This window comes from Balaenoptera acutorostrata, chromosome 3, assembly GCF_949987535.1.
Source record: "Balaenoptera acutorostrata chromosome 3, mBalAcu1.1, whole genome shotgun sequence".
NCBI classification, from domain to species: Eukaryota; Metazoa; Chordata; class Mammalia; order Artiodactyla; family Balaenopteridae; genus Balaenoptera; species Balaenoptera acutorostrata.
Window position 1 is genome coordinate 103,837,887 of NC_080066.1, and position 15,254 is coordinate 103,853,140.

The window sequence follows — 15,254 nt, forward strand, 5'->3', positions numbered from 1 at the left end:
ACAAGAGGGAATAAGCTGAAAAGAGGTTCGCGAGGAGGCCTGTTAGAGGGTATGACAACAGGAGGGAGGATACGAGACTTGCATGCTCCATCCGTCTGGAAGTGACGAGGACTCATCCGGCTGTGGCCAAGAGGACTGACCTTGAGAACCTTCACGATCTTCCCATGGGCGGCCTGCAACCATTAGTCCCTTTCCTTCCCAGTTAGTGATACCGCCAATGTGACTGAGCTTCGTTTTTTTTTAAATAGATATAGATATATATTTATATATAAAATAGTTTCTTACAAAATAAGACCAAACGAACAAAAAATGAAAACCAACTTAAAAAAACCAACAACGATAACCAAAAGTCAAGCAGGACAGAGATGGGCTTGAGGCCCAGGGGTGGCCTCTGGCGCTGCTCTGAGTCTGGGGGCGGGTGCGAGCCGGAGAGGTCGAGGTGCTCAGTCGCCCTTCTGCTTGGGGGCCTGCGCGGTCCCGTTGGCCAGAGCAGGGGCGCTGGCTGGGGAGGAGGCGTTTGGTGCCTGGGAGGGGCGCAGGTAGGTGCCGAAGAGCTTCCCGTGGAGCGGGTGGTGAACGGAGAAGTCCTGGAACTCACCTGCACGGCAAGAGCGAGACGGGAAAGTAAAGACCTGAGGAGGAGAGGAAGAGGTCCCCAACTCTCTTCTCAGAACTGGTACGTCCTGTTCCCTCTCATCTCAGCCTCACCGTCTCAAATCCGAGTTGACATCCTCTGCCTCCCCAGCTGGTTCCTCCCAGCCTTGCCCCTCGGATGTCCTGTTCCCCCAGGCTGGCTGCCGGTCCTGTTCCCTCCCAGCCCAGTGCCCGCACGGGGCCTGGGAGGCCATGACTCACAGAGGGAGAGGCCCTGGCGGGCTCCTGCCTGGCACAGCTCGGCATGCAAAGTCCTGGCGGCAGGGTGGGGCGAGCCCAGCAGCAGGTGCAGGATGGTGCTGAAGCCGTCTTTGTATAGGAGGCGGCCGGGCCCCTCGGCTTGCTCCTCTTTCTCCTCGGCAAAGAGCTGGGAGGAAAAGGGACGCGAGTCAAGCTCTCTCCTCGTGCCGTCGCCCCGCACGTCCGTCTGACAGGCTTCTGCTCTTCCAAGAGTGTGGAGCCCAGGCCTCCTGCCCCCCTGGGCCCTTTCTGAATATAATCGTCACGGCTGCTGCCTTCTTCCCGTTGCCAGCGAGGCCTCGGCAGAGACGCTGGGGCTCTGCGGTTCAGAGAGTGTGGCCCTGGGACGCCGAGCGCCTACCATCCGGAGGCACCTGGAGACAGCACACCACACAGGCCTCCGGGCGGGGGAAGCACAGCCTCCACGTGCCTCCCACCCCTGATACCTCAAAGGCCAGGCGAGTCAGCTCCTCCAGGCTCCTGCCCCCATCCAGAGCTGCCAACGCAAGGGCCACGTCTCGGAAGTCCACCAAACCCCTGGCATCCTGGAGGGTGGAAGAGAAACCAGGGCGATGCAGGGACCAACCCCATGTCCTTCCTGCTCTGGATCTCAGCTCCTCCCTCTTCTCGTCAGGCCTGGGGGTGACCCCTGTGTCCACTTCCCTCAGAACCGTGAGCCCTGAACTCTCCGGGATCTCGGACAGTTCTCTCAGGGCATGGGTTTGCCTGGTGACAAAGCTCTCCTATAAAGGGATCTCCTAGGAACGATGGAATCCCTCAGGTATGCTGAAGTTACCATCAACTTTCTGATATACTATCAGGGCATTCTGGACCCCAAGCTGGAAAAACTGGTTCTCTTTTGACTTGGCCTATGTGGGAGAACGGGTCCAACAAACTAAAAGGGGGCCACTGGCATAATTTCTTACCAAAAAACTCCCTGAGGATACCTGCTGTGTCAGATCTATGTGGGACTGGGGCACCTGGGTTTTGGTTCTGTTCTGCTACAGGCTATGATGGGAAGCTCCTTTCAGGGTCTGCCCGCCCCAGTCCAAGGAATCAGCACACCTGGATCACTCCCTGTTCCCTGAGAGGATGTTGAGAACCATGGTCTGCATCTTAGGTCAAAAAGAACTCCTTGGGACCACTGGGAGTTGTTCATAAACATTATGAACCTTCTGGGGTTATTATAATTCGACAAGACAACCTGGTTAAATCCCAGGAAATATACAGCTCACCAAGATTCTTGAGAAAGTTCAGGAATCCCCCAGAGAAGCTCTGGGATATTTTTTAAAAATCTGCCCAAGTATTACAGATACTTCTGGGTCTCAAACCCTTAACTGTCTAACCTGTCCAATGTTGTCTCCTCTGTATGTCATCTTCCCACCTAACCCTCCCCCCAGTGCCCCACAAGGTCATATGATCCCCATCTCTGCCGATCTCTAAAATGCCTCAGAAATTTATGGACCTCATTGACCATCATTTCTCCATTGTTCTTCCCCGCAATGAGTAAAACATTGCTGTTCAATGCACTGGACACTCTCTATATAAAAAATGAATCTCCCAGCAGACCTCAGAAGATGTCCATCTAACAATAGCTGCTAGAGCATCCAGCCCAGACTCCAGATGGGCCATCCACACGGCCCCTCGGACAGTGTACTTAAATCCTGAGCATCCCAGCCCCTTTACCTGCTGGAAGTAGCTAAAGGCACCAGCCACCATCTGGGGGTCAGAGAGCTGTAGCTGCCTGGCAAACTCTTCCTGGCTGATCATTCGACTCCGGCCTGGCTCTGCCTCAGTGTCCACACAGCCAGGGGACAGCCTACAAGGGAATTGTTGAAGGTGCAGAGCTGACTCAGTTTCCTTCTGGACACATCACCCAGCAGGACCCTGGCCTCAGCACGGGTATACGTGGTGTTTTTCTAAGATGTACTCTGACTCAGTCCCTGGAGAGCCATTCCTACTTTTGTCACTGGGGTTATTACATATCTTTCTTTTTTCCTCCTTCCTTTTACCCCATTATCTTTTAAAAAATTCCTCTGTCTTCCCACTTTTTTTTTTTTTTCTTTTTAAAGACTCTTTTCTTCCTCCTACCCATTCTCCTTTTTCTCCTTTTTTTCTCTTGCCCATACCCTCATCTTCAAGGTCACTTACCCAGCCTTCCGAAGCACCCTTCCCAGTTCCCAGAGCTGCGGCTCCAATGCCACCTTCAGCCGGCCCACCACAATCACCGGCAAGCTCCCTACAAACTCACACTCGGTGGCTGGAATGCCCAGGGCCCTACAGGATGAAGAGGGATGGAAAGCAGGGGAAATGAGGCAGAATGCTCATCTGAGGGTTCATTACTGATTCTGGCCTGCCGACTATGGAGAGATCAGGCCCCTTTCACTCTCCCCTCCCCCACCTCAGCTGTCCAATAGCCCTTCCCCCTGTCCTAGCCGTTCCCCTCCCCCCATGTGTGCCTCAAAACCCCAGCCCTCCTCCCCATCCTGTGGTTCGTCTGCCCTGTATATCTGTTCTAGGAAACACCCTGTGGGATACTTACTGTGCCATAACCCTCTGGACGTTGTTGGCATAGAGGGTGGGGTCCCTGCTCTCCTCCGGGCTGGGGCGGTACACAGGGAGGAACTGAAACACACACACAGAGACCTCTCACCAGGACCTCAAAGCTAGGGGTGACCACTTCTACCCTCTTCCCCCAAAGCTTCCGGGGTCAGTAGATGCCCACTCTTCCACCCAGCCCACGGGGGTCATACCTCCACATCCACGATGCTGCAGGGCTGAGAGGCTGTGAGCCAGAGGACTTTGAGTCTATGAAAAAAGAGACCTCAGAGGCTCAGCAATCTCTAACTATGGGCTCCCCGCACCCCAAGGATGGGAGTGGCAAAGTACTGTCCACCGATACAAAAATAAACTATTAGCCATACGGTCAGCTGGACGAGTATACAGCCGGGAGGCAGAGGGGCCAGAAAGGCGGCAGGATAAGAGAGAGAACACTGCAGGTCTAGGCCAGGGGAAGAAGTGCAGGCGAGGGGGTCTGAGTAACCGGCAGAGGAAAAGAGGCAAGCCGGGTGGTGTGGACCACCGAGCGAGAAAAGCTAGGAAAGTAAGTCAAAAGTCACTATGATTACAGCAGGAATGATTAGGTGGGACAGCTTAAAGGCACTTCCAGATTATAGCAGGAGATCGGAACAAAACAGAGGGACAGGGGCATCCCCTTTTTGAGAGTTCTCTCAGTCCCAGGACGAAGAAGGGCTATTCACCTTGTCTGGAAGGTGGAAGATGCACCAGGAATTCTGTGGGACCCCACTTCCCACCCTCACCCCAGGAACACCACTACTCACACTCCAGGGCCCCTCCATGCCCAGCTGGTGGTATCCTATGTGGGAAGCAGAGGGGAGGGGAGAAAGGCATGACTTTTCTTCCCCGGAACTGGCCAGTCCTTTTGGAGCAGAGGCCCTGACCCTGACCCTGACCCACCCCACATGCACATCCCGTGGCGGCACAAGCGGTTTTCACTGATTCCCATCCCGGGTGGACTTGTGCTCCCCCTCCCCACTCTCGAACTAAGACTCACCAGACTGTTGGGGTAGCGGATGAGGACAGGCTGCACAGGCACCCCTGCGATGAAGGCTCCTAAATCCCGTTTCCACCCCCACCCCCCAGGCAGAGGTTAGAGACTGGAGGTAGCTAGAGGGCATGAAGTATAGGCATCTGGCTCAGCTCTACAATGAGATCTGGCCTTGCTCCATTTCATTTATAATTTTCTCTGACTCGTGGAGACTCTTCAGTGTCAGCTAGGAGGCTCCCTGTCTTCCTCCCTCCCCCACCCCTCCACTTCTTGGGTTATTCCAGAGTCCCTCTCCAAATCCTGGGCTCCTTTGTCCTACAGCCCTACCATCCACTGCTGTTTTATTCACCTGGTTTGAATTTAAGCAAAGCCTTCTTGTTGGAACAGGTGCCCTCAGGAAAGAATAGTACCTGGGTAAAAAAAAAACAAACAATCAAGAGACCAGAATGAGGTGGGTGGAAGGGGACGAGAGGAAAAAGAAGCCTCTTCAGGAGCACATAAAAGGCGAGGAGGTCTGAAGACCCTTTTACCCACCTGGGGCCACTTGCCTCCTGAGGTAGCCCGCCTTCGGACCTCCTCCACCACCCTGCGCCGAGAAGCCGGGTCATGCCTGGATACTAGGATGGCTTGGTTGAAGCGAAGAAGGGCTGGGGTCCAGAGAGGATACAAGGAGTCACTTGGTTCTTCCCCAGGGGTAGTAACACCTGCAACCTCCCCTTCCTCAACAGTCGGAGATGCTTCCCGGTTATCTCTTTGCCCTGGGGACCCTCCTTTCATGGTGTGTTATCCCTTTTAGGGAACTGAGCAGAGCTCCCTGCTCTCTTCTAAGCACAGAGCTCAAAGGCTAGGAGGTTGCTTTCACAAATGGTGTTAATTTGCATTTCATTTGCCAGCATCAGGCAATATCCCTTCTAACTTCTCCCTCCCCCCTTGGGGCCAGTTCTCTCCAGAGTCTCTGATTCCTGTCTTTTTCGCCCACAGTGGTCATCTCTCCTCTTCACCCCTCTTAATCTCTCACCTCCAATGACAGGAACAGAAAGGTTCTCAGCTCGAGACACAACCTTGGGCAGGTCACAGGGCAGCAGAACAATGGGGTCAAAGAAAGTAGAGTGAGGGGCAGCAACCAGGACGGGAGCTTGAAGGCGAGAGGCCCGCTGGCCCCGAACTCGAATCCGGAGGAAACCGAGCAGGAAAAAGAGCAGGCGGCTGAGGCCCAGCACCCCGTTGTGGCACACAGTCCTGCAAGGCAAGGCTGGGCATCAGCGGCGACAGCGATCCTGACCTTCACTCACCCCCCAGACTCAGACACCCAGGAAAGCAGGTGTCCTTCTTTTGCCCTCTATTACCTGGCAAAGGGGCTAAAGTCTCTGGTTACTTCGGGACATATCAAGGTGCAAAATTTAGAGTTGAGGTCCTGGGTACCAGGGACTGAGCTTGGCTGACTCATCTCACCTACCCAGGCTGGGTGGGAGAGCTTCGGAACCCTCCCTCCTCCTCTTCTTAAGGAGGGAGCAGAATGGATAGCAGGGAAGAGAAATGAGAAGCTGGGTCTCTGGGGGCTGGTTCCTCACTTACTTTCTCCATCCTGTAATCGGCTCCTGAAGCTGCTCCTCAGTAAGACCAGCTACTTGCAGCCAGGCAAAGGGCCAGAGGAGAAAGAGGACGATAAAGGCCAGAAGCACTCGGATGGGGGCCAGCAGTGCCCCCAGGAGGCAGAACTGCAGAGGGTGGGAGAGGAGGCCACTTCAGGGCTGAGATGCTCCCTCCAGGCTTCCCCTCTCCCACAAGGATGGACCCAGGAGCAGAGGGCCATCACCCCTGTATATCAGGAGACACGTAGTGTGGGACCAGGATATGGGACTGGAACCCAAGGTGGGATGAAGACACCAATGAGGGAAAGAGGGTAAGAGATTCATGGGATCAGGGGCCTCACTTTCCTGTCTTTCAGCTGGTCCCCATCACACCAACAAAATTGAAAGACTGTTAAGAGGATTCAGGGATGACTAGTGTGAAAGCGCCCAGCACTGTGCCTGATGTGGAGTAGGCTAGAGATAGTTCCTCCTCCCCCAACCCCCTTCCATAAATAGCTCCTACATCTAACAGAAACCAGGTGCATAGTTCTTTCCACTTCGGGTCTGGGAGGCAGAGGGTTGGAAAACACAGAGAGGTCTACTTTTCAGACCCAGGCCAGTCTCTAGTTCTGCCCAGCAGCACTTCCCCAGTACTGGGGGAAAGGCGAGAAAATATCTCGGCCCTACTCCACAGGGTAGGGGTTGCCAGGAGCCAGGGTGACTCCATGGGCTGCCCTGGGGAGACTGCAGGTAAACAAACCGAGCCCCAGGAGCCGGCCTCAGGGGAGGTGAAGGCAACAGAAACCTTGGAGGCTCCCTTCTCATACCACTCCCCAGCCTCCCCAGGCCGGTGCGGCCCTCCCTTCCTGTAGCCAACCCCCTTCTCCACCTCCCTCCCCCCACCCCAGCGGGAGGTGCTGCAGTGCGTGGGGGGTGGGGGTGGGGGGGTGGGTAGTGGAAAGGAGGGGTCGTTGGAAGAGCACGGGGTTTCAGGCTCCGGGCCCAGAAACCTCTTCCAAGTCAGAGCCTCCTAGAAGCGCTCAGCACGCCCCTGCACCCACACCGCCACCCCTGCTATCTGTGGCCTCCACCTCCATCCTAGCCCATCGGCCTCCGCAGGATGTAATCCGCAGTCTCCAGCGTCCTCCACCTCCCCTACCCCTGGGTCCCCTGCAATCCTCCATCCTCACCTAGTCAGTTCTCACACACCTTCAGCTTGTCTATCGCCCAAGTCCGCGTCTTCTCCAGGACTCCTCGACCACCCCCCGCCGCCCCCACGTGCGCACCCCCTGACTCCCGCCCCGTAGCCTCTCACCCACCCCCTTTCCGGATCCCCATCCCCATCTGTATCAAGGCTCCAAAAGGCCTCCTTTTTCTATCCCCGCGAGTCCTCCCGACGCCCCCCGCCCATACCTTACCTTAACCCTCTGGAGGCGGGAGAGGTGTAACTCATGCACGAAGGGGTTGGGGGGCGCCGGGGGTCCGGGGGTGGGATAGAGGGGGGCCCAGTCCCCCGGACTTCCCTGGCTCATAGCGGCGGGAGAACGTGGGAGGGAGGGCACCCCAGCCCAGCCCCGGGCCCCTCTTTGCAGAGCAGCAGCTGCAGCTGCAGCAGCAGCGGCGTCGGCAGCGATCTAGCCCCGGCCCCGCCTGGTGCGGGGCGCCGAGGGGCGGGGAGCAGGCTGCGCGGTCGGGCCCGCGTTGTCAGGGAGCCGGCCGAGGGGCGGGGCTTCCAGCGCCCCGGCGCCCCTGCTCCTCCGCGCCCGCCACAGCGTCCGCAGCCCCTCGGGCCATTGTTACGAGGCGGCCGGATGCTGGAGCGCGGCGCCTGCCTGCGGGCTGACCCCGGGCCTGGCCCTCTGGGCGTCCCCCTCGGAAAACCCGGCCGGCGCCTCCCCACAGGCCTCCGGCTCGGAGCGAGTTTGGGGCGGCGAGGAGCGAGCGGAGCTGAGAACGCCCTCGGACTCCGCCCGGGCGTCGAGGTCACCCTGCAAGCACAGATCGGGGTGGGGCCCTCTGCGGATGAGAATGGAAGGGCAGGCGCGCAGTGCGCGGAGGCCGGCAGCTCGCGGCCGAGGCGGGGCCCACCACCTCTCGGAGGCCGACCACCTTTCCTTCCTGCTTGGGTCGACGCCATCGCGCGTGGACTTGAGGCGCTCGCGCCCTCTGGCGGCCGTATTGTGCCTAACAGCTCTCGGCATCCGCGTCCTGCCTGAGCTCGGCAGGGCTGCCTGTTTTGGTGTGAGGACTCCGCGAGGTGCCGGCAACCATCAAGACGCTGGTCATACATTTACCAGGCCTCAACCAGGCCTGGACGGGCAGTGCGAACCTGAAAAGCTGGGATGACCCCGGACGCAGCCCTCTTTCTTCTCCTAGTCTCTTTTTTCTCTCTTTCTGTTTCTTTCTCTCCCTCGCTCCAGTGTGTAAGAGGACAAAGTAATACCCCTCATCCCCAAACTCCAAACTGTCCTAGAAAGCACATAAACTGGTTAGACCCTGGTCGTCAGGCTATGGTGAGATCAGGGAATTGGCTAGACTTTGAGATCCACAGCCAGTAGCACAATCAGAAATAGTGACAAAAAGGAGATAAGAGCCTCATTGCTCGTGGAAAGAAGCTGCCTTCAGTTCAACTTGTTTTACTTCTCTCTTCTGCATCCCTGTCAGTCACCATTTCCTGAGGGTAATGGGAACAATGGCAGATCAATGGGCTATTGGGTCATTGGGTACCATTAATCTTTTATTGGAAGGGGGACCAGGCAAAAGTCAGAAGTCACTTTACTTCTATCTAGACCCCCTTCCCTCCTTCCTTGCCCCATAATTTACCCACTTATGTTCCTGCCTATATCCCTAAGAGAGCAGCCAGCATTCTCAGATAAATAAAAGGATATCCTAGTCAGATTTATTTCTTAAAGATTTTTAGAGAAGATTCCATGGCTCTTTAATTTTAAAATTTAATTTATTTTTCCAGCTTTTTTGAGATATTATTGACATATATGTAAATTTAAGGTGTACGATGTGATTATTAGATACATGTATGTCTTTTACCTACTATTTAAAGGAGGGCACGTTCTGTATGTCTTGGGTTTTGCAGGGTAGTTTCAATATTTTTATAATTTCGTTTTGTTTTGATTAAGGTAATTCATTAAAAGCATAATTACACATAATTTCCTTTTTATGCCTCTAATATTTTAACATAAATTATCTATAACCATACCATGAGGAGTTATTAAACTTAAGACTCAAGCCCATAGACTAATGATAATTATATGCAAATTACTATTACACATAACCACATACTATGCGGAGAAAGTTTTGGTACTAATTTCCAATTCTCTCTATGGAACAGATGAAAACCCTTAGGCAGTGTGTCTGGTTGGATTAATGTTCTTCTGGCATTTGTTTTGTTCATCTTTTATGTCTCTTGGAATGTTCTTGCTCCTTGCCAGGTTCTTACTTCATTGTCTCGATTTCTTATCACTGATTACAGAGCAATCTCAGTCTTTGTGCCAATTCTTAATATTTTAAATCTCTTCATTAACTTCTGTTAAAATGTTCCACAAACGTGCTTGCTATTAGCAATAGTTTCTTTGTTTTTGCCAGTCTCCTCTCTGCCTCCATCTTTTTTTTTTTTAATAGATCTTTATTGGAGTATAATTGCTTCACAATACTGTGTTAGTTTCTGTTGCACAACAAAGCGAATCAGCCATATGCATACACACGTTCCCATATCCCCTCCCTCTTGAGCCTCCCTCATCCTCCCTATCCTACCCCTTAGGTCATCACAAAGCACCTAGCCGATCTCCCTGTGCTATGCAGCTGCTTCCCACCAGCCAACTATTTTACATTCAGTAGTGTATATATGTCGATGCTACTCTCACTTCGCCCCAGCTTCACCCTCCCACCCCGTGTCCTAGAATCCATTCTCTCTGTCTACCTCTTTATTCCTGCCCTGCAACTAGGTTCATCAGTACTTTTTTTTTTTTTTTAGATTCCATATATATGCCTTAGCATACGGTATTTGTTTTTCTCTTTCTGACTTACTTCACTCTGTATGACAGTCTCTAGGTCCATCCACCTCACTACAAATAACTCAATTTCGTTTCTTTTTACGGCTGAGTAATATTCCATTGTATATATGTGCCACATCTTCTTTATCCATTCATCTGTCGATGGACACTTTGGTTGCTTCCATCTCCTGGCTATTGTAAATAGTCCTGCAATGAACATTGTGGTACATGAGTCTTTTTGAATTATGGTTTTCTCAGGGTATATGCCTAGTAGTGGGATTGCTGGGTCGTATGGTAGTTCTATTTTTAGTTTTTTAAGGAAACTCCATACTGTTCTCCATAGTGGCTGTATCAATTTACATTCTCACCGACAGTTCTGCCTCCATCTTTTAGCTGCTCTGGTATAATTCATTCTGCCAGTGCTGGACTGCTGGGTGGGAGGTTTTATACATGTTGTCTTTTTTGTAGAGTAACTCTTTGGCTGGGACTTGCAGTAGACATGCTGATCCTTCTCCCCTTTCCTCCTTAACAGAACTCCGATTTAGTTCAAGTATCTAGCTGCCCCACACACGCATTTGTCCCAGGGGCAGCCAGGTTGGATGGAACCCATCTGAGGTGATCCTTTTCTCCTGGTCAGGGGATGATTTGGAATGGATGAGTGATCCTGGACAATGAGACCTGAAGGAAAGTCTGCTGAGGTGCTTCTGGGAATTTTCCTCACTCTTCATGAGAATGCGTATGAATTAACATTTTATTTTTATCCTCCGAATGTTTCTGAGTGTGACTCCTGTGACTGCTGACGCCACCTTGCAACCCCGAGGACCAACTATGACTTAGGATAGCGCAGTGGTGAGAGGCAAAGAATCTGGATCTTTGATGACAGAACTGAGCCTCTGAACAAACCAAATTGAAGTCTGAAGTACTTCTGGACTTCCTGCTACATGAGAAAATAAATTTCTGTGCCCTTTAAGCCAGTTTGAGTCAGAGATTTTGTTATGTGCAAAACCCCACTGTATTCATTTGCCATTGCTGTATAACAAATTGCTAAAAATAAGCAGCTTAAAACAGCCTCTATTTATTATCACAGTTTCTTCAGGTCAGAAGTCCAGACACAGCTTTGCTAGGTTCTCTGCCTGGGGACTCACAAAGCTGAAATCAAGGTATTGGCAGGGTCATGTTCTCTTCTGGTGGCTTGACTGGGGAAGGACCTGCTTCCAAGCCTCCTCAGTTGTTGGCAGAACTCATTTCCTTGAGGCTGTAGAATTCATGGCAGCTTGATTCTTACAGCCAGTGCCAGAGAGAGTCTCTGACCTCCAGGCCCTCTTTCAGGTCAGCCCACCCAGGACAATACTGCTTTTGATTAACTCAGAGTCAACTAATTAGGGACCAGGGTCCTTAACTACATCTGCAAAATCCATTCACTTTTGTGATATAATGTAACATAATCATGTGAGTAGTAGCCCATCACCTTTGCCATATTCTGCTGTTAGAAGCAAGTCACAGTTTGGCCTGAACTCAAGGGGAGGGAATTATACAAGGACATGAACAGTAAGGAGGAAGGAATCATAAGGCCACCCTTAGAGTGTGTTTACTATAGACACTAAGGGATTCAGGGACCAGGATGAAGATTGTTTCCCCATTGTGGAGAAATACACTTATTTTTCCTGTAAAAGTAAAAATTTTCAGAGTTTATTGTTTAACCATCTCATGCTCACAATTAATGAGCAGTACTGAAATGCAGATTTAAACAAAAGCTCTTAGAGCATAACAGAGGGAACAACTAAGTAGAGCATGATATCTCAAGAGCAAGTTCCCTAAAGAGGGTCATTTGAATTAGATCTTGATGAATAAGTAGTAGTTTGTAAAGAGGTTGGGAAAGAACAAATCAGACAGAAAAGGAGCACTTACTCATGGACAGGAGAAAGTTAATGAGGGTTTGAACACACCCATGTGGTCAGATTGCTGGGTGATTGGGGGTGGGGATGGAGACTGAAAGATATTGTGCAAAGCCTTTAAAACATTCTAAATAATTTGTGCTTATTCCTACCTCTAGTAAAGAGTAAGCTGAGGTCAAATAGGACACAGCAGTGTTCAGTGGAAGTTCTGTAGACATCTATATAGTAATATGTATAATCACACATATTGTGTGGTTACATATACAATGTGAGTTCTATTTATTCAGCTTGCAGATAATATTTGTTTTTTTTATACAGATTTCTAGACTCCTTGAAATTACTCCATGCAGTGGTATACCTAGCATATTTGAAACCTGGATGGGGCCTTCATGATGGGATTAGCACCCTTTAAGAAGAGGGGCCAAGGAGCTTGTAGTGTCTCTCTGACCTGTGAAGACACACTGAGAAGGCTGATGTCTGTAAGCCAGGTAGAGAGCACTGTAACCTCACTGTAAATGGACCATGATCTCAGACTTCCAACCTTCAGAACTGTGAGAACATTTCTGTTTCTTAAGCCACCCTTGGCATTTTGTTATGGCGGCTGAGCTGACTGAGACACTGTTATCGGGACTTCCCTGGTGGTGCAGTGGGTAAGACTCGTGCTCCCAATGTGGGGGGCCTGGGTTCAATCCCTGATCAGGGAGGTAGATCCCGCATGCATGCTGCAACTAAGAGTTCACGTGCCACAACTAAGAAGTCCACATGCCGCAACAAAGATCCCGCATGCCGCGACTATCCTGGCGCAGCCAAAATAAATAAATAAATAATTTAAAAAAGACACTATTACCACATTATCTCAAATCTACTATTTAAACATGAGAATATGTACTACCACAGGGGCTGGAGACATGAAGGGTGCTTGAGGTAATCTGGAACGATTCTGGACCTTTGCAACTTACTCTCTAAATGAATGAGGATTGCTACCGAGTCCACTTGTGTCTGGGGGCAATTGTATAACTGGGAGTTTTTTTTTTTTTTTTTTTTTTTTTTTTTTTTTGCAACTTTTTTTTTTTTTTTTTTTTAAGATTTCCTTATTGACTGATTGATTGCTATGTTGGGTCTTCGTTTTTTTTGTGCTATGGCTTTCTCCAGTTGTGGCAAGTGGGGGCCACTCTTCATCGCGGTGCGCGGGCCTCTCACTATTGTGGCCTCTCTTGTTGCGGAGCACAGGCTCCAGACGCGCAGGCTCAGTAGTTGTGGCTCACGGGCCTAGTTGCTCCGCGGCATGTGGGATCTTCCCAGACCAGGGCTCGAACCCGTGTTTCCTGCATTAGCAGGCAGATTCTCAACCACTGCGCCACCAGGGAAGCCCCCTGGGAGTTTTTTGAGTTAAGTTCTGTGTAGAATATGATGTTCACTGAAGGATAAGTAGTAAAAATATTCAACTTGAAGCTTAAATAAATATTATTAAAACTCAAAAGTAACCATGGCAATGTTTAAAATTTGGACACATAGGATATTTTTTTGGAGGGATAATTTATCCCTGACATTGTTCAGAATTGCTGGTGCATAGTGATAATAAATTGCTGACGGATTTTTGGCCAGTTTTATTATTCTTTTAAAATTCTCTACAGACAATGCATACTCTTGTTGCCTGCACCTGGGGCTGACTCCATCCATCAGCTTGCTCTTGGTACCCTACTGACTCCATGATGTTGTAGGTGCTTGTTTCACAGGTTAAGAACCACTGGTCTAGCTTGGGAGACTAGGAAGATTTGGGGTTGATATGGTTTAAACATATTCATTGGGAGGCACCATCCAGATCCAGGTGGCACTGTCTAGTAGGCTTTAAAAATGTGGATCTGGGGCTCAGGGATGGAGATAAAGGTTTTGGAGAAGCCTATGCATCTGGTAGAGAAATTGAAATCAGGAGTGTGGGATCAGATATATTTCTATTTGTTTCCGAATTGCCTTAAATCAACAGGGAATTCTTCTGACAACCATCTTGCCTGTTTTCAATCTAATAAGAGAAATATTTATTAACCTATTGAACCATTTTATGAAATCTCAGTAAGCAAGAAGTTCATTTAATACCAAGCCAGATTCTTTTTTTAGGGAGCTAACAGGCTGGACTTTTCCTTGGTAGGGATAGCACAGTTTTTATGTCTTCATTCTAGGTTCACAAAGAGTGTCCTTGGAGGGATTGGAGATTGGGAAAAAAATCACAGTTAAACTTCAAAATATTCAAAAATATTCAAGATAGGCTTGAGATGAGAAAAATAGTTTCAAAAAGGGAGCTTACTGAATAAGGGCACATGTGAGCAAGGGAAGAGGGGTGATTCCATCTCTGTGATCCTGAGTGTAGCACAGTGCTGAGTGTACCTATGTTTAATAAATGTTTTCTGATGTTTGAGAGTCTCAGATATTTTGTTTGTTTGTTTGTTTGTTTGGCTGCGTCAGGTCTTAGATGCAGCGTGTGGGATCTTTTGTTGCAGTGTGCAGTCTCTTTGTTGTGGCGCACAGGCTTCTCTCTAGTTGTGGCGTGTGGGTTTTCTCTCTCTAGGTGTGGCGCACAGGCTCCAGAGCGCATGGGCTCTGTAGTTTGTGGCACACAGGCTCTCCCGTTGAGGCATGTGAGCTCAGTAGTTGTGGCACATGGGGTTAGTTGCCCCGTGGCATCTGGGATCTTAGTTCCCCAACCAGGGATCAAACACACATCCCCTGTGTTGGAAGGCGGATTCTTTACCACTGGACCACCAGGGAAGTCCCGAGCCTCAGATTTTTAAAAAGGCAATAGATGATGTAGATCTCAGACATCCCCTGTTCCTCCATGAGTCGCTCAAATTCAGGGACTTGGAATAATGGCCACTGATCACTGTATCTGAGTGATTACTTTGAGATCTGCATTCACAGTGAACTTTATAGAATGCTAGGCCACTACATAAAAGAATATCTTTTGCATTTATGCGGATACATTGCTGTCTGAGCAATTTTTTCCAGCCTTGGTTTTATATTTACACTAATCCTTCCTGGAGATAATGGTATGAATTTGAGTTGCCAGAGTGAGATTGGTTCAGAATAAAGTAAACAGTCTTGAATTTGGCACCACAAAATAATTCATGGGACTGTTGTCCAGTAACTCCTTTGCTTGGGGCATATACCCACCCACTCTTTCCCACGTCCCCTCTGTCTAATGTTAGCTGCCCCTGCAGCCACTCCCTTCTACCACTTCTTCATCCTGAGCTTTCCAGTTTCCTGGTGACAACGAAAAAGTTCTCTTTCCTGCCCTCTGCTTTTTCACTAAGAAATACCATTTAAA

At 50.2% G+C, this 15,254-nt stretch overlaps 1 protein-coding gene across 2 annotated transcripts; it reads right to left on the reverse strand.

Annotated features, from left to right (window-relative positions):
• Positions 1–245: 245 nt before the first annotated feature.
• Positions 246–8,139, reverse strand: LPCAT4 (lysophosphatidylcholine acyltransferase 4). Of its 2 annotated transcripts, XM_057544761.1 has the most exons (14): positions 7,452–8,139; positions 6,038–6,180; positions 5,481–5,701; positions 4,997–5,109; positions 4,812–4,872; positions 4,469–4,527; positions 4,236–4,270; positions 3,648–3,702; positions 3,437–3,519; positions 3,046–3,171; positions 2,581–2,713; positions 1,341–1,439; positions 856–1,021; positions 246–598 (listed from the first exon to the last, which is right to left on the reverse strand). In XM_057544761.1, exons 1-14 carry the CDS (start codon positions 7,563–7,565, stop codon positions 444–446), a joined length of 1,563 nt encoding a protein of 520 aa, XP_057400744.1. In that variant the 5' UTR covers positions 7,566–8,139; the 3' UTR covers positions 246–443. The 2 variants fall into 2 exon arrangements, with proteins under 2 accessions (XP_057400744.1, XP_057400745.1); XM_057544762.1 differs by lacking the exon at positions 6,038–6,180 and having other exon boundaries at positions 247–598; positions 7,452–8,138.
• Positions 8,140–15,254: the final 7,115 nt, after the last annotated feature.